General features: G+C 45.5%; 1 protein-coding gene across 8 annotated transcripts in view; it reads left to right on the top strand.

Moving 5' to 3' along the window:
• The window catches only part of LOC147421081 (ENHANCER OF AG-4 protein 2-like), a 51,239-nt gene that overhangs the window by 25,365 nt on the left and 6,281 nt on the right, over window positions 1–19,593 (top strand). For 4 of the 8 annotated variants that reach the window (XR_015187054.1, XR_015187056.1, XR_015187057.1 and 1 more), the window contains exons 7-13: window positions 16,592–16,700; window positions 16,778–16,881; window positions 17,086–17,276; window positions 17,362–18,299; window positions 18,397–18,624; window positions 18,792–18,899; window positions 18,988–19,094. Coding sequence is in view for 1 of the 8 variants with exons in the window: in XM_086505153.1 (XP_086361279.1) it covers window positions 16,592–16,700; window positions 16,778–16,881; window positions 17,086–17,276; window positions 17,362–18,299; window positions 18,397–18,624; window positions 18,792–18,811; window positions 18,890–18,899; window positions 18,988–19,064 (1,677 nt within the window). In the remaining 7 variants the exon portion in view is untranslated. The remainder of the gene's footprint in view (window positions 1–16,591; window positions 16,701–16,777; window positions 16,882–17,085; window positions 17,277–17,361; window positions 18,300–18,396; window positions 18,625–18,791; window positions 18,900–18,987; window positions 19,095–19,593) is intronic. The other 4 variants (XR_015187055.1, XR_015187058.1, XR_015187060.1 and 1 more) reach the window with 2 other exon arrangements.

The raw sequence follows: 19,593 nt of genomic DNA on the forward strand, positions 1-19,593 counted from the left end.
ATTTGGATCTCATACTATGATTTAGCGGCAATACAATTAACAATCGCATCTAGATCCACTCAGGACCTCAGAGATGCCCGATTGACTAATCCCTATTGCAACCATGTCTATCGAGATCATTCAGACCAAAATGCTACAGTTATTTCGTCTATCAGTTCCTGCACTTAAACAAGTCAAGAACAAATCAGTATCATATTATCGGGAACTCCAGTTCATAAAGTCATACAGCAGAATATTGTCAGCTCTCAGTATCCCTGAAGCTCAAAGAGACATCAATGACTCTAGTATCAAATATCAGTTCCTGCACTTAAACAAGTCAAGAACAAATCAGTATCATTCGTCTATCAGTTCCTGCACTTAAACAAGTCAAGAACAAATCAGTATCATATTATCGGGAATTCCAGTTCATAAAGTCATACTGCAGAATACTGTCAGCTCTCAGTATCCCTGAAGCTCAAAGAGACATCAGTGACTAGTGTCAAATATCGAGGCATCTGTTGACAAAGGAGCGGAGTAACTCCCCTCTTGTGCATAGCGAGATATCCGGCCAAGTTGAATTTGGGGCTCCATTTGGAATAGACTATGCTAAACCAAAAGCTCAAGGTAAAGTTTCACAATCTGAGGAGTATCTGCTAGGTCCTCCTCCTCCATCCACTTTGCATCCAATGCAGGATAGTTCTTGAATTTAACCAAGAACTGCCTTCTCACTTTACCCTTAAACCTTTTTGTCCTTATGTGCCAATATCTGTTCTGGAACAAGGATCTCCTTGTTTTGTTCCACTTCGGGTTGCTCGTCAGGCTCCCCATCTTCGGGTACATCGCCTTTAAAAGGCTTCGGGAGACACATCAAAAGCATTGTGAATCCTCGAAGAGTCGGGCAGCTTCAGTCGGAAGGAGACATCATTTATCTTTTTGGAGATTTGGAAAGTTCATAGTATCGCATACTTAGCTTTGGAAAAAGCCTCTCTTTCTCTTTTTCATTCTCAGGCGTGCCTTCTCAAAACGTAAGAGCACCCAGTCGTTCTCCTTCAATTTCAAATCGCGACGATGGCGATCTGCTGCTTTTTCTGTCTTTCTTGAGATTTCTGCAAAGCTTCGCGGCCCTTGGCAAAAGCTGTGTCCAAGTCTTGCGTGTACTCATCGGCTTCAAAAATCTTGTCTTTCGTGCTTAGGAAGGGTGGAACCTTTGTAGCACCTTCAATAATCTCAAATGGTGCCTTCCCTGTCGAAGAGTGTATCGTGTTGTTGTAGGCAAATTCCACCAAAGGTAAGTACTTTTCCCATTGAGTCTTCTGATCCGAGATGTAAGACTTCAATAAATCGAGTGTCATTGAATTGGCAATCTCAGATTGTCTGGCAGTCTGCGGGTGGAAAGATGACGAGAACTTTAACCGCGTGCCAATGTTCTCCCAAATAGCCTTCCAAAACAAACTCGTGAATCTGGGGTCCCCGTCGGAGACAATCGTCTCGGGCATGCCATGTAATCTGAAGATCTGGGCCACAAACAGTCTCGCCAAGTGATCTGGCTTGACTGGTTTCTTCACTGGAATGAAATGAGCCTGCTTGCTAAATCTGTCAATAACAGTCCAGATACCATCCTGACCACTCTGTGTTCTTGGGAGATCAAAAATGAAATCCATTGCAATACTTTCCTAGGGGCGGGTGGGTTGTAACAATCCCTGTGCTTTATGCTTGTCAAACTTGACCTTTTGGCATACCAAGCAACTGTGCACAAACTCATCCACATCCTTCTTGAATCTCGGCCAAAAGAAGTATCTTTCTACCCCTTTCAAGGTGGTAGCAATGTTGCGGTGACCCGTAAAAGGTGGACAATGACATTTGGTCATAACCTTTTCCCTCAACGGCTGTGTAACGCACAACATGGTTTTCCTCATCGAGTAGCCTCCCGAATGGAATATCCCGCTACTGTCTCCCCATCCCGTACCCGTGTGAAAATGTCTGCAAAATTTGTATCTGTGGCGTACTGATCGACCATATCCTCGAAGCTCCTATGATGTATCGCGGAAATAGCCAGAACCAACAGCTTCCTAGACAAAGCATCTGCCACCAAATTCTTCTGTCCCTGCACATGGACAATCTGGAAGTGAAACTGTGACAAGATGTTCGCCCATTGCATTTGTAGCTAGCTGCTTCTGTGACAAGAAGTAGCGTAAACTCTGATGGTCTGTGAAGACTGTAAAATCCGCTCCGAGTAGGTAATGCCGCCAGTGAGTAAGAGCATGGATAATTGCCAAGAGCTCTTTCTCATAAATCTGTGCCGGCCTTGAGAACAATCGGCTCTCGTAGGCAATGACATGGCCTTCTTGCATTAAGACTGCACCCAGACTACGACCACAAGCATCACAATATACTTCAAATGACTTCTGCAAGTTCGGGAGAGTCAAAACTGGTCCTGTAGTCAATTTCTCTTTTAATGTCTGAAAGGCAGTCACCTCTGTGGGTCCCCACGAGAAAGGGACTCCTTTCTAAGTCAAGATATGCAAAGGGGAAGCAACCTCTGCAAACTTTCTAACCGCCTGTAGTACAAACACAAGCCGAGGAAGCTTCTAACTTCATGGACATTTTTCAAATCGGGCCAATCGCGGATAGTCTCTATCTTGGCTGGGTCCATCTGCACTCCTGTTGCTGAGACATTGTGTCCCAAAAAGTGCATCTCTATAGGAAAAATTCACTTTTCTTCGCATTAATCACCAACTTGTGATCTCGTAATGCCTGAAAGACCTGAAGCAGATGTTCTCTATGTTCTGCCTCATCCTTAAAGAAAACAATGATGTCGTCAAAGAAAGTGCCAACAAATAGTCTGTACTCTCGAAAATCCCGTCCATCATCCGGTTAAATATCGCAAGAGCATTTGTTAGGCCAAAAGGCATCACCAAAAACTCAAATAACCCAAAAGTCGTCCAAAGGCTGTCTTGTAGACATCTCCCGGCGCGATTCGGTTCTGATGAAATCCGCTCTTCAAATCGATCTTGCTAAAGCACGAGGATCCGTGTAGTCGGTCAAGTATATCATCGATCCTAGGAATCGGAAATCTATTCTTGATGGTGATTTTGTTGAGAGCTCTATAATCGATGCACATTCTCTAAGATCGGTCTTTCTTCAAAACCAACAACACGGGAGAGCAGTACGGTGAAGTACTAGGTTGGACAAGACCCTTTTCCAAGAGGTCTTTCACTTGGTTCATAATTTCTTCGTTCTGGGCTCGGCTCACACGGTAAGGTGGCCGGTTTGGTGGTGTGCTTCCAGGTATCAGATCAATGGTATGATCCTCAGGACGAGCGGGTGGTAACTCGCTTGGCAGGCCCTTTGAAAAGCAATCGGCATGAGTGTGGAGAAAATCTTGGCGTTCTTTATCAAGTTCAGACATATTTGTCCTATTCTCATGATTCATCTCTCTCAAAAAGATCGAGTAAACAAGCAGACTGGATTTCATTAATTTTGAAATGACCGAAGCCGATACAACAGGGACAGACTTGCCCTTAAGTTTTACATCATGTACAATGATTCTGTCCTTCTCTGTGGTCAAAGTCGCTTTTCTCGCCCGATAGTCGAACACGGCGTTGTTCTTGTGGTACTAGGGAATTCCCAAGAGGACATCACAACCTTCCAAAGGCATTATGTAGAAGTCCTCATGTCCCAAATACCCCTGACAATGCAATCAAAGTTTGCCAATGACAAGTATAATGGCTACGTCCTTGCCGGGTGCCGCTAGAACTGCCTCTGCTAGTGGTCCCATCCGATCGGGTGTGATCTCGAGCCGTGCTGCCAATTCAGGTGAAATGAAGTTGGCTCCTCCATCAAAGAAGATCAGGGCTTCTTGGTCTTTCACTTTGCCCCATGCTCGGCAAAGTTCCATACTCTCGTCCATCGTGCTTGGGTCAGTACCCACGCAATCTGGAACCAGTCCTATTTTCATCTTGCCTTTTCATCCACGTTCCTCAGCTGCTTTCGAACCCTCTGACCTATCTTCATCCTTGTCGTTCTGTTCTTTCGGTGCCTTTTTAGGGAACTTCCCGGAGATATGCCCAGTTTCCCCGCATCCAAAGCACTTCCCCTCTTTGATGTAAAGAGCTCTCTCTTGAGGAGTGAGTTTGGGTCGTCCATCCTTTTTTTTCTTTTCTGGGTTGCTCTTCCTCTTTCTACTTTCATTTTTCGAAGTTTGTTCGGTCCTTTGCGTCATGATTTCATTTGTGTGGTAGGTCAAACTGCCTGAGTGAATGACAAAACCCCGTTTCGCATGACTCATAAGTTCTTGAATGGAATCTGACTTTTGCTCTAAGCATAGTCACATGGGAATGGGTCCTGGGGACGGGGACGTGGCAAAGCAGGGGCGGGGGGACGGGCCAGGGGATACGTGTTAAAAAACTTGTCCTATACTAGACAACACTAAGAGCACAAGATTGCAAAGAAACAGTGGGTTTTGCACTCATAAATATGACATGCGGTAAGAACGCGACGAGCATGCTCCGCACATGTTGACGTGATGATCAATCATCATACTCAAAGGAAGAAATTAATGATGTACAAATGAAGGGTGGATTAGTAGAGTCTAGTGGGCAACATTGACATATAGCTCAAGACTCTGAAAGCCCTAGAAAAAAAGGTGTGGGGTCCCTTGCTCGCGTCCCCCTTGCATGTGTCACCGGGGACCCGCGTCCCAGGACGCGTCCTCTCTGCGTCCCATGTGAGGGACCCCTCTGCGTCGTGTCCCCCCCTCCCGTCCCGCGTCCCCGCGTCCCTCGTTCTGTCCCTACCAAAAAGGGCCACGTCCCCGGGTCCCCTGTTTCTATGGTAGGAAGACTCAAGGTAAACCGCTCAATCTGTTCTTTGAACGAGATCTTTTTAAATGAAGAGGCGGGTAGAAAAGAGCTCCATAATCTCTCGCATTATGCGTCCAATGTATCCTTCTTGGTCATCCGAGATGGTTCCAAGCAGTTCGTATGTCGTGTTCATACTCTTGAGTCAGCCAAGAAGAAATAAAAAGCCTTTCGAATTTCAGCCGTTTAACTGGCGCCATCTTGTTTAATAGAAGCGTAGACCACCAAGTTCGAGCATTTCCCTTGAAGTAAGAGGTAGCCCTCCGAATCTTGGAGTGCTCTGAGTAACGCCCTCCAGAGAAAGCTATGTCAAACTGTTGTATGAAGGACAAAGCCTTCGAAGCATCTCTAAAACGAGAAAACGTGTCAAATTTAATTGACTATCCAACTTCCTTAAACTCTTGGATTGTCTTGCTTTTATCTTCTAGAAAGTCATACTGGTTGGCTTGATAAAAATTCTTCTTCTTTGCATAAAAGCTGCTGTCGTCAGAGTCCGAACTATCCGAAGACGAGTCCTCTATAGAACTGACAACAACTGGGCGAGATTTAGGCTTCTTTGCCTTTTTCTTGCCCTTTCCGAAGCTTTGCTTTTTGCCTTTTCTGTCTTCTTCGCTCGAGTCGGAGGAGCTAGAAGAACTCTTAGAAGAAGAAGAACTGCGGGATCCGTACGGCAGGGCCATGTCAGCATGTTTCGCAATTTCCAGTGCCGTATTTCAGCCAGACTGCATTCCATGCCAAGAGAGGATGTGTGTGTGTGTGCGTGCAGGGCAGCCATGTCACCAGTTTGTGACATGAACGCCATGTCTCGGGCTTATGCCCTGTAAGACATAGCGGTGAAGACGGGAGCGCGTCCGATGGGCGATGAAGTAAGGGTGGGAGTGGCTAATAAGTCCGGGGTCAGGCCACTCTTCAAACAGAATTCTAGTAGACTTTAGAAGCGCTGGTTTGCTTTGTTTGCTCTTTGGTGGGACTGGTATGCTTTCAAAAAAGCATAGGCCTGAAGCTCTGATACCGCTTGTCACGAGACGAGCACAACGTGCCAATGCACTTAAATAACAACTGAACTAAAAGAGAGAGAGCACATGCGACACAGAGTGGCGGAATTCCACCCCAAAGAGGACTGGCCCCAAACCTGTCGCCCCTTTTGGTATTTCTTTATATTACTAGAACTTTGTACATCGCCGATACTCTATCCTCTACACCTCACGCGGAGCATGCCTGAGATTGAGCCCTCTGCACATATTTAAAGGCCCTTGGCCTCAAAAGCAGTTGTAAGGTGCAATGGAATGAATGTTGTATTTCCTCAAGATTAGTGATCCATATTTGCTCAAGGTTCCTTTTAGTTCTTATGGAAGGGAGAGCCTTCCGTTCTTTATGGAGAGTGCTATGATCACGAACAAAGTGAGTGGATATTGTGCGTGCAAGTGTATGAGACTGAGAGAAAGAGAGAAGAGAGATACGACACCAGAGACGTTGTAAAACCCTCCTCCGAAGGCCCCTCTCTCGTTGGCGAGAGTGGTCTACGATTGATTGCACAAGGTGGTACAATAATGATGCACGGAAAACTGATGCACTTGGGACTAAGTCGGTGACGACGAGGACGACGACGACGTTGACTGAGGGGCTGAAAACTGCGGGACTTTGGGGCTGTTTGGTGTGGCTGAAAAACGCAGATGTGGCTGTGTTTTTAGGGCTGAACTTCTTTACCAAAAATGCTGTGGTCTGCAGGGGCTTTAGGGCTGAAAATACTCGCTGATGTACCTGCTGTAAAACGCTGACTGGCTGCGTTTTCAATGCTGAAAACGCCGAGTAAAAACGCTGAAAAACTGCAGCCTTTGCTGGCGATCCAAACGCTAGGGATTGGGGATAGCAAAAACGCTAAGGTTGGAGTTTGCTGCTGCTGGGTTGCTTGTGGAAACGCCAAGCATGCAAGAGAAGATGGCGCCACAAACGCTGGCTGAATGGGGAGGCTCGCCAAGGGATGCTTGGAGAGGGTCTTGCTGAGAGAGGGGGAGTACCTGCTGCCTGGGGGCCTATTGTGCTCCTTGCTCATCTGCTCAAGAGTGCTAACTTGGGTTTGCTTATATATTTTCTTACCCAATTTGCCCTACCTACTTTTGTTGGGAAGTCACTTAAATTAATAAGTGAAAAATGTCAAAAATAGGAAAAATAGGATAAAGTCACTGGAAAAATCCCCAAACTGACTCTGATGGAATTTGATGGAAATGCTTATGCTTATGCGGTGTGCAACCAGAGGATATGCATCTATACCAAGTGATTGGGCATGCACGGTCTACGAATAGACTCACAAAAGTGCCAGATCACTTCTTATCTAGATTGACTGGACTGACGGGAACCTTGTTATGGTGTAGCTTGTCCACGGACACATAGAATTGGATGTGTCACGTGACATCCCCTCCTTTATAAAGTGAGGTACTGGTACCGAGTTGCATGGCTTCCTTGTAGTCTGCCAACAACTCTGGATAATCCTTGAAGAACTCTTTGTCTACCCACACCGCTTCATGGGTTCCTCGATCTTTGAACTTCAAAAAATATTGTCGTACTTGCTTCTTCGAACGATGGCGAAACCGATGCAACAACACTTGCTCTGGCTCCATCACTTCAGCTTCATCGATGATCTCCGGTTCTTCTTCTTCCGAAATGTCCTTTGGAGGTGTTCCTGGAAACATTTTCAACCAAGAAACATGGAAAACGTTGTGCATTGACCATGAGTTAGGCAACTGCAATTTCATTGAAACCTCATTAATCTTTTTGATGACTGGAAATGGACCATACATACGAAAAGACAACTTAGGACATTTCTTTCCAACTTGCTTAAGACGTTGTTTCATGATTCTTAGATATACCCAATCTCCTTCCTTGATCGAGACCTCCTGACTATGCTTGTTAGTCTGCCGAGAATAAGACTCCCGAGCCTTGCTTAGCCGAAGCTTCACACTCTCAGAAATCTCATCCAATGACTGACTCTCAGCATTGGCATCAGGCATTTGACTGACCGATCTAGTCAAAAGTGACTGGAACGGGCGGCCAAAAGCTGCCTCATACGGAGTTCGACCAATAGCAGAAGAAAAGGAGTCATTTAGAATAGCTTGAACCAATGGGAGATAGAGCTCCCACTGAGACTGCTGATCATGAACATAAGATTTTAACACATCAAAAGCCAACTGATTATAAAGAGTGCGCGCCAAAAGTTGGACGTGAACTTAACATCCCTATCTGAAACAATGGACTTTGGCAAACCATAGAGGGGGTACCAATGCTTAATGAACAATCGTGCTACATGTTGTGCAGTAACTGTGGCTTTGCAAGGAATCAACATGCAAAATTTGCTGAAACGATGATCGATCAACAATTGTTAAACATTGAGTGTTCCTTGAATGCAAACTTGGTGGTAGGTTAGTCACAAAATCCATAGAAATATCCTGAAAAGGTCCATCGGGAATAGGCAGCGGAAGCATTGGCCTTGCTACTTACCCCGAGGAGCTTTTACTTTTTGACATATAGTGCACTGTGTGACGTAATGAAACACATCTTTTCGCATTTTAGGCCAATAAAATCGTTCAATTTTTTCCAATGTGGTGTTCATTCCCCTGTGCCCACCCGTGAGAGAATCATGTGCATCATGCAATATGGTTGGCTTGAGAGAGGGCAACACACATAAATGCTGGCGAAAAAATAACAATCTATCACGAATGAGATAGTTGCTGGGCCCTTGGGAAGCAAGAGCTTGCAACCAATACTTACCAAACTCCGAATCTGCATACTGATTCTTCATGCTGTCAAAAGACTCACACTGTATGAAAATGTGGTTCTTGACTCAAGAGCCAAAATTTGTCCTTTGCGACTCAACGCATTTGCAAAACAGGGTTAGCTTTGCCAGGCACATACTCAATCAAACCTCCAAATTGCTCAAAAAATTGTGACCACCGCGCTTGGCGATCACTCCAATGTGCACTAGGCATAGACTGGAGCCACTTGAGGGTTTGATGATCTGTGCGCACTGTAAACTCTCTACCATACAGAAAATGCTTCCAATGCTTAAGAGAGTGAATGACAGACAAAAGTTCTTTATCATAAACTGAATAATTCTTTTCCGCTCTATTGAGCTTCCGGCTAAGAAAAGCTACCGGGTGACCATGCTGCTGGAGCACAGCGCCTATGGCGACATTGCTCGCATCCTTCCATACCTCAAAGGGATCATCCCAAGAGGCAAGGATAAGACACGGTGCTTCTGTCACCGCAACCTTAAGAGCTGCGAAAGCCTCAATGGCTGCCTCGGGCAAGTCTACGCGTTGACGGCGAGTCTTTACCCCTTTCAAAACATTGGTCATAGGTGCAGCAATGCGTGCAAAATTCTCTATGTGCGAACTATATGCTTGATATAAACCAAGAAAAAAACGCACATCATATGCAGTTTTGGGCAAATCCCAATCACGAACCTGTTCCACCTTCGCGGGATCTAGCTTGACGCCTTCTGCAGAAATGATATAACCCAGATAAGTGACTTCAGTAAGAAAAAATTCAGACGACTTAGCTGCAATGTACAACTGACACTCATCCAAACGAGTTAGTACCCTTTCAACATCTCTTTCATGTTGTTCCCACGATGCAGAAAAAATGAGAATGTCATCTAAAAAGATGAACACACATACACCGACCATATCGCCGAAACAAGCTACCATGAGACGATTGAACGTACTCACGGCTCCTGTCAATCCAAAAGGCATAACAATATACTCCCATTGCCCTCGCTCGGTGCGAAAAGCGGTCTTGAAAATGTTGCCTTTGAATACCCGTACCTGATGGTATCCACTTTTGAGATCGACCTTTGTGAAAACCTTTGCCCCATTGAGCCTATCAAGGATATACTCAATGCGAGGCATCGGAAACTTGTTCTTGACGGTCATCTTGTTTAATGCCTTGTAATCAACACACAAACGAGACGAACCATCCTTCTTGCGAACAAACAAAATAGGGGAAGGAAAAGGACTGACACTAGGACGTATGAATCCTCTAGACACCAACTCCGCGAGTTGTCGCTCTAACTCTTCTCCTGTGACTTGTTCAAATGGTAGGGAGCCTTACTGACAGGCTGCGCTCCCTCCATAAGCTCGATGCGATGGTCCTCCAGCCGCTCGGGTGGGAGACGAGGTGGAAGATCATCCTGCAAAAAGAGATGTTTAAACTTCGTAAACAACTCTGAATACTTAGCTGGAGCCTGAATGCTCTAGGAAATTGGAGCAGCATAGATGAATGCCGCTTGTGCTCCTCGTCGTAATTCACGCTTTACCTGCACATGAGAGATGAGAGGCAAAGAATGCAAGCCCTCCTCAGCACGAAAGATTAGGGGGGAATCAATGTTAGCATGTAAAATGATAGTGTTAGCTCCAAATTTAATGTGAGCGTCGAGTTCACGAAACCATTTAATGCCCAAAATCATATCACATCCTGAGAGAGGAGGCACAAGAAATTTCCTACGAAAAGAAGATTGTTGAACGGTAAACATCACATCAAGGCATTCCTTCGTGATGAGAGAGTCCATACCAGGAGCAAAGCCAGAAACCTCGAGAGGAGATTTCTGACTAACCTCTAGGCGGGCTCCCTCAACAAGAGGGGGACTAATCACATCATGCATACTGCGTGGATCAAACAATATGATAAAACGCTGCCTCTTTACATGACCATAACACTTCAGGAGAGACTCATCAATGTGTGTGTCAGAGTCAAGAGAAGATGCAGGTTGGTTTGTGATAGTGCTTGTGGTTGCTGTGGGTGCCTTTGGTTCTTTAGGTGGGACTGTCTTAGGACAGGCCTTCTTAATGTGACCCTTGACGTGACATTGAAAACATCTACCTTCTTTAGCATAAATCACTTGTTCTTAAGCCGTGAACAAGTGATGTATCCTCCTATAATTCCTTGTGAAGCTTTTTCATCAGGGGCTAGCTTAGGTTTTGCAGGTGTTTTAGCTTTACCCTTAGATTCATTGTTAGAGTTCTTTTCCGAGGAAGTAGAGGAAGATGGGCTAGAAGAATTTCCATTCTTACCATTCTTACCGTTCTTACCATTCTGTGTGTTCTGAGAATTCTGAGATGTCCCTTGAGAAGACTTGTTCTCCTTAGGCTTTCCCTTGTTGTGCTTCATCTCTTGGGAGAGAGCGATTGCTACCGCCTTGTTGAGATCCGCGGGGTCAAAGACTTCGACATCAAACTTGATGTATTCGTCTAACCCAAAGAGAAAAGCCTCTTTGCGCTCATCATCCGATTTGCGTATGCCTAGCTGCAAAACACGGTTAGAAAAAGACACGACTGGCATACCATGTTGCTTGAGATTGCGCCAATCCTCTTTCAATCGTGCGAGGTACCAAGGTGGCATAAACCGCGCCTTGAGCTTGTCTTGGAAATCAGCCCAACCAGAAGAGAGGGGCGTGAATTCGTCGGCTTCCTCTAGGTGCGCGGCTAGCTGTGCCTCTTGCCATGCGTGGTACCAATTGATGGCATCACCGGCAAGGTACATAGCTGCCGTCAAAACTTTGCTATTTCCTGTTTTCTTAGTTGTCGCAAAATAAGCATTAAATTGATGCAACCAAGAATGAATAACCGTAGCATCCATCTTACCATCATACTTACTGAAAGTCAACTTTTCGGTGACTGGGTTGTTGGAATCCGCATCGTGGCTTGCACCACTTGAGGAACTCCCACGATCTTTGGGTGGTTCGGTCTTCGAGGTTAGCACTTGTCGAAGCAATTCTTGAGTGCGTAGCTCTCTTTGAGCTTCACGCTCAGTCTCCCAAGCCAATCTTTGAGCTGTACGCTCGGCCTCCAAGGCCGCGCTTCTTGCCGCCTCGTTCGCCTTTCTTTGTTGTTTTCGTTCGTTGCGTGCGTCGCACTCGCGTTCTAAAGCAAGGCCATTGTCTTCTTGTTGTGCGGCAAGTCTTGCGTCTCTTTCGTCGCGCTCACGGTCCTTAGCAAGGCGATTTGCTTCTTGTTTGTCCATCATGGCCATCATCTGCTTGACCGTTTCCTCCATAGGGTTTGGTACACTTGGTGGCATAGATGGCGAAGGGGGAGGGTCGAAAAAATCTCCTGGTGGGGAAAAATCTTCGTCGCCTCTCTCATGCTCATCACCTGTATGCGAAGTATCCATTCCGCTTCGGGTGACGACCATGCACTATGATCTTTGGTTCTCAAGTTCACGAGGAACTTGGGTTCTTGGGTTCTTGAGGATCTTGAGGTTTTCTTTCGCTTGCAAATCGCGTTGGAGAAGGATCTTCTCTTCACCCGAGTTCTACTCTTTTCCGCGGGCACACCCCTTGGTGGCCGTGCGCTCACACCAAGGTTTCTTTTTCCCACCTCAGGTCGATTGGCCGGCCGCTAAGTGCACGGTCCGCTCTCAATGAGTGAAAAGAGACACAAGGGGAGGTTGGACAAGCCCTTCTTTCTTGGGATTCCTGTCACTCTTCAACAAAACACGATTAGGAATCTACACGCTCAAGCGAACTTGGGTTCGTGCGACCTCAACAAGCAAAAAAAATTCTTGTGGTTCTTGTGGTTCTTTCCTTGAGTGATACAGAACACTGCCAAAGCTCTGATACCAATGTAAGGTGCAATGGAATGAATGTTGTATTTCCTCAAGATTAGTGATCCATATTTGCTCAAGGTTCCTTTTAGTTCTTATGGAAGGGAGAGCCTTCCGTTCTTTATGGAGAGTGCTATGATCACGAACAAAGTGAGTGGATATTGTGCGTGCAAGTGTATGAGACTGATAGAAAGAGAGAAGAGAGATACGACACCAGAGACGTAAAACCGTCCTCCGAAGGCCCCACTCTCGTTGGCGAGAGTGGTCTACGATTGATTGCACAAGGTGGTACAATAATGATGCATGGAAAATTGATGCACTTGGGACTAAGTTGGTGACGACGACGATGACGACGACGTTGATTGAGGGGCTGAAAACTGCGGGACTTTGGGGCTGTTTGGTGTGGCTGAAATACGCGGATGTGGCTGTGTTTTTAGGGCTGAACTTCTTTACCAAAAACGCTGTGGTCTGCAGGGGCTTTAGGGCTGAAAATACTCGCTGATGTACCTGCTGTAAAACGCTGACTGGCTGTGTTTTCAATGCTGAAAACGCTGAGTAGAACTGCAGCCTTTGCTGGCGATCCAAACGCTAGGGATTGGGGGTGGAAGGTGATAGCAAAAACGCTAAGGTTGGAGGCTGTTGCTAATGGGTTGCTTGTGGAAACGCCAAGCATGCAAGAGAAGATGGCGCCACAAACGCTAGCTGAATGGGGAGGCTCGCCAAGGGATGCTTGGAGAGGGTCTTGCTGAGAGAGGGGGAGTACGTGCTGCCTGGGGGCCTGTTGTGCTCCTTGCTCATCTGCCCAAGAGTGCTAACTTGGGTGTGCTTATATATTTTCTTACCCAATTTGCCCTACCTACTTTTGTTGGGAAGTCACTTAAATTAATAAGTGAAAAATGTCAAAAATAGGGAAAATAGGATAAAGTCACTGGAAAAATCCCCAAACTGACTCTGATGGAATTTGATGGAAATGCTTATGCTTATGCGGTGTGCAACCAGAGGATATGCATCTATACCAAGTGACTGGGCATGCACGGTCTACGAATAGACTCACAAAAGTACCAGATCACTTCTAATCTAGACTGATTGGACTGACGGGAACTCTCTTAGGGTGTAGCTTGTCCACGGACACATAGGGTTGGATGTGTCACGTGACAGACATGAAAAGCAATAAACTCAAAAGCATCAGATTCTCAAGAGCTAGCCCTCAAAAGCAGCGAGCGCATATTGCGAAAATCAATACAACTGCCACATCAGCAGCCATTGCAATTTCGGACGTCCGTACAATGCCACGCAAGCATGACAACGGAATTTGCGGGATGTCTGTACAACAGCTACCACGTCATCAGTCTGCTACGCAAAAGCCTGTGTGTGTGTGTGGGTCTAGTTTTATTTTAAAATAATCCCCATTAGATGGGAACCTATAAGTTGGTAACTCTGTAACTGTCCCACTCGACGAGGATCTTTAAGCTGGTGAGAACTTCAACTTCTTCAGCTCCTTCTAGGGTTTAGGCTCCTTGGCCGAGATCCGCAGGTTGGCTCCGTTCTTTAGTGGCTTGACACGTCAGCAATTTGTGACATCCCTCCTTCTTGAAAGAAAGTACTTGTCTGCGATTACAACATATCTGCAAAACAACTCAAGTTAGCTCAAAATTCTTTGAGGGACATTCCAAGGGACAATCGGTTTTCTCATTCCAAATCGGAGCTCTTGATTTCTTGGGTTGTTGGTTTTCCAAAAGAATCTCATCCAATAAGGAGTCTCATTAGATCGGAGCTCTTGATATCCTCGGTTGTTGATGTCCCAGAAGTATCTTATCCAATAAGGAATATTCAGTGGTTGGCACATCGCAATGCAACACAAATGCTCACATATGCATGTTACAAGACACAACGAACAACGCCGCTGAGCACTCCCTTGAGATAGACGGTCTGCGGTATGAAGCTACTGAATGACTACCTCGTCACTCCCCCCGCAAATAACTTAAAAAGGTTCGGGTCATGAGTTCAGAGGACTGGTACAACCTAGTGCTCCCCAAACCGCAACTTGCATCTCTTGGAGGTTCAAGCATACAACCAAACGGTCCCCAGACATCTCGTTTGCGTTGTTCGGGGGTTCAAGCATACAACCAAACGCTCCCCAGACATCCCTCTGCGTCGTTCGGAGGTTCAAGCATACAACCAAACGTTCCCGAGACATCCTGTCCGCGTCGTTCGGAGGTTCAAGCATACAATACCAAAACAACATTTCTCACTACTCATTGACTTGTATATATACCTAGGGATCACTTTTACTGCTACTAGAGGACAACTCTCTATGGCAAGAGAAGCCAGAGATAGGATCACACGAGGATATGGGGCATTGGCGATGCTAGAGTGTTGATGCCACCAGGCACATTTTCAAGAGCCCCGCACCAAGAGATGGCTAGACCACAGATCATTATGCTATCCCGTCCGATACGCGGGAAACCCTCAGTGCCACATGACATTATCAGAGTAGAGCTAGCGGCACAACCCATGCTAGTGGAGGCTGTTTTTCAGACAATATGTTTTATCCAAAGAGTACGAGAAGGCCCCCCCTCGATAGGCTATCATACTGAGAACTTGAGGCATCCGATAGCTGGCAGAGACTGGAGAGAATGGATCATAGTATGCACACAGATGACACAGTGGTTTAGCACACACGGCTTGGATATAGAGAAGCTATCACCCTTTCAGTACGACCCAGACTCACCATCCATCCGCCTCTCCCATGAGGAGAGGAATCGAGTCCTCAGACATTATATCCTCTGTATCCTCAGGAGATCCTGTTGATCATTCTTGAAAGTATTAGAAGTATCAGCTATGACAAAGCGCATAACCATAAACTCATATACACCAATTTTTTTTCTAAAAGCAGTCTTATGGACATCAACAGGCAGATCTAATTTATAACCACTCTTGAAGTCTGTCCTATCGCCTGCGAACGCCATTTATGCTAGGAAAGAACCTTCCTCCTCGTGACCCAAAAAAGAACCGGTGAATAGAAAGGAGAGGAACTTTGCTATATCAATGTCTCAACCTGATTCACGATCTCCTTTTGTTGTGCTATGCTTATTTTATAGGGAGGTTTATTTGTAGGGGAACTGTCTGAATTAGGTCTATAGCATGGTAACATGAGATCTATGACTAGCCAGGGCTTCTCCTTTCCAGATTTTGTAATCAATCAGTGTTACAATCTTGGACACCCCAAGTCGGAAATCTGGCACGACACACAACAAAAATCACTCTAAAATACTTCACACTTAATTCACAGTTCAATTGAGTCGACACGGCCCAGCGTAGTTCCGTGCTCAGAGAGATTGGCCCCAAAGACTGGTGCCTCTTTCAGTATTCATTTTTATATTAATGCTTGAGCAAAGCTACAATTCCCGAGGGACCTCTGCTCTCAGACTTTGCATCTAGATGCTCTGCAGAGTGAGGCCCCAAGGGTCTACTTATTTTTACAAGGGATGCCCCAAAAGCAGAGCCCCAAAAGTAGTAACTTAAAAACAGTCAACTCCCAAAAGCATCTGGCCTAAAAACTGCCCAAAAAGCAGCCAGCGCAAATTACGGAATTCTGCACAGCCTGCCACATCATCAGCTGTCAGCGCATAACATGGGAATCTGTATGGCAGCCACGTCAGCAGTCAGCGCAGATTGCGGAAAATCCATACAGCTGTCCACTTCATCGCCCGTACTGTCTGTCCTGTGGTCCTGCCCGGGTGGTCATGCCACATCATCACTTCGTGACAATCAGCCCTCTTTTCCTACAATCAAATTTCTTGGGTTTTCAATTTGGTATGACAAGTCACACCTCATTGTTTTGACCTCTGTAAAGGTCTTGCTTATTGTTCTGTGTTTTTGCATACTAGTTTCCAGTATAAGTGTAGGTTAATTGAAGCTCAATGCCCGATTCTCTTGGATGGTGTAGATTTTGTTCTAGTGTGACTGGAAAATACTTTTGTATACTTTGCATGAATAGCGAGGACATGCTCGTAGTAATTAACATTTTGTACTGATTCCTTTGCTGAACTTTCTGCTCACATTTTGTACTGATTCCTTTGCTGGATTTTTAGTGAGGTCCTTTTTGTCTTTTTGGTCGTGTTTCTCTAATGATTCATCATTATTTCTTGTACCAGATTGTAGAACTTATTGTCCAAAAGCTAGAAAATGAGCCAAGTCTTCATCGTCGAGTGGATTTATTTTTTCTTGTGGATTCAATTACACAGCTTTCTGCTGGTGCACAAGGTCGATACTCTTTGAATAGACAGATAAGAGGCACTTTCAATGAATTGTTTTCTGAGAAAACTACAGTGGATCTACAGGAACAGCATATCCTCAGGCTGTGAAGGCTGCATTGCCTCGACTTCTGCATGCAGCAGCACCATCGGGCAGTTTAGCGCGTGAAAATCAGCGGCAGTGTTTGAAGGTATATAGCAAATTGTTATCTGCAAGGTAGATTCTCTTATGTGGATTAGTTCAAGTTATTAGCATGATGAAGGATTCTGCACTAACAGTAGATAGATTTTTGAAGCCTTCAATGCTTTCAATGTCATTCATCCAGGCAGGAGTACAGTAATGTGGTGATTCCTGTTTTGCAAAGATTTGTTAATGATGTTTTATTTTATTACAGGTTTTGTCTCTCTGGAGCTGTCGTAAAATTTTTCCCGAGTCTGTGTTGAGGGCTCACATAATCGAGCTAGATTCCAACAGTTCAGATGAAAAAGCAAGTGGGGCTCAACTAAAAAGGCCTCCTTACATGGAGCGTGGTGTAGATGATCCGATTAGGGAAATGGATGGAATGTGTGTAGATGAGTATGGGAGGTGAGTGAACAGAGGACTTTGTTCAGATAGGAAAGCATCAATTTAGGTGGCCTTCGGTTTGACTGTCTAAACTTTTTTGTAACAGCAATGCTACCTTTGGCCTGACTGGACTTATTCCACGTTCCTTTGAAGACGACGAAGACTCTTACGGTGGCAAAAAGGGAGGGGCTGATGCTTTCTGCTCTGTGGCTCCAGAAACAGAAGAGCTCAGCAGTCCGTCGCCCCTTGCATTTGAAAAGCATAGGCATATACTTGAGGATGTGGAGGGTGAACTCGAGATGGAGGATGCTTTACCAGAAGGCAGTGCTAGAGATGATGATGCCTCTCAAAGAGCTGAGTCACCATCATTACAGCCAGTGCAGTCTTCACCTCCTCCACCACCATTACCGCTGCCTCCTGATTGCCCCCCTCCTCCCCCTCCCCCACCACCTTTGCCAGAATCTCCCCCACCACTACCACCTCCCCCGCCATCATCTCCACCTCCATCTCCCCCGCCACCCCCTCCCCTTTCTCCACCACCTCTACCTCCTGATTTGCCTCCACCTACAAGTGAGACGACCTATGGACAACCTTATGGCGCCTCTGCTTTTACAAGCCTACCCTCTTCTCAAAGATCCTTTGATGCTCCACAAGACAGGACGGTAGCAAGTGTTATCTCTAGTAGAGAGAACGATACCGTCTTTTGTGGTGAGATGAATGCCTGTGTACAGTTTCAGCACCATCACCCTGCACAAAATCCCATGCAAAACTTGCCTTCAAGGGATGCACAAATTCAAAGCAACAAACCATCGTATACGCAACCAGTCAACCCCTTTTCTGTCTCCACACATCATCATGACAATGGTGCTCAGGTTCAAGGGGGTGGACATTCTGCCTTGCATGTAAATTTTGGCAAGGGAAACAATCCATTCAGTAACACAGGTGAGCATCCTGGACCATTTGTGGAAAATGGTGCTCAAAGTGGAGGGCTCTCCACCTTGCCTGTAAATTTTGGCAAGGGAAGCTCATCTTTTGTTCATGCGGGTGAGCATCCTGGTGCTTCAAATAAATAAATTTATTGGCTGAACAAACAATCACATCAGATAACTAACTGTTATATCTGAATGCCTTTTGTTACCAGGTCAAAACATATTGCAGAATGATACTTTTTCTTATCAAAGATACCCAGAAAATGCAAGGATGTCGCAACAAGGATACCCTCCGATCCCATCTATGCACCAACAGGGATGGCCTTCGCAAGCAGCTCCACGCATGCCTTTTACAGTAGCAACAGATCGAGAAACCCCTAATTCCTCTTTTTCAGGGGACCGTGGGGGACACTCAAAAAACTTAACAATGGGGTTTTCTGGTAAGCCCCTAAATAGTTATTACTGCATGGCTATCTCAAGTATTATGTATCTTCTAGTAAGCTCCTGAAATAATCATTATTTTGTGGTGAGCTCAAGTTGTTAGTATAAGTTAAATGTTTAACGCAAGTTTTTACTGTAAGTTATCCAACGTTTTTCTTTGGTGAAGGGAATCAAGCAAATGTCATGGTTAGGCCAAAAAGCTCAACAAGGAACTTCTGATGCGGTTTTTGAGTACGCTTGAAACTCTTGGAAGAGACTGATCAGCCTAGAAAGGGTATGTCTGTTTGATTAGTTCAAACAGTTTTCTGTTTTAGTTTGTCTGGCGATGATGCAATCATGATACAAGCTTTTGTGTATTTCAGAAACCGCTAAGGAATCTAAGTTGAGCCTCGTCCAGTGGATTTTTCAGGTATCTGTCTGCTCAGCGGATGTAAAGCATGTAAGTCAACAGGTCCTTGACTATTCTCAGGTTCTTCCCTCTCTTAAGAGACATGTAGATTATGTATTTGCGACATTTTTTGCTATATACAATTTAATGAAGTTTGTTCAATTTGGAAGTATAGATGTCTCTGGAACCACAGCTTGTCTCTCCGTAAAGCATTTTTCTAGTAAAGTTGTTTAATTTGGGTTTAATCTGTTTTATGGAGCTTTGATGGTAACTCTTGCAATTATATTCTTAAATAGAATCAAAGCACCCCATTAGTGCACAACCGCCACCCCCCCCCCCCCCCCCCCCCCCCCCCCCCCCCCGCGGCCACCCCCTTTCCCTCCTCCCCCTCCTCTTTTTTGTGCAAACGAAAAACAGGTAAAATTCCCCTACCTTCCCCCTTTTCTCCTTATCTTTTTCCCTTTCTCCAAAATTCCTGCCCTGCACGCAGGCGCGCATGCACACGCACACGTTATACGACAGTGAAGTGGAGGAGAACCAACACAAGAATCTCTATCTGGGTTCGGGAAGGTCATTTAGG

This window comes from Adiantum capillus-veneris, chromosome 28 (assembly GCF_014529385.1).
Source record: "Adiantum capillus-veneris isolate H3 chromosome 28, ASM1452938v2, whole genome shotgun sequence".
Taxonomy (NCBI): Eukaryota; Viridiplantae; Streptophyta; class Polypodiopsida; order Polypodiales; family Pteridaceae; genus Adiantum; species Adiantum capillus-veneris.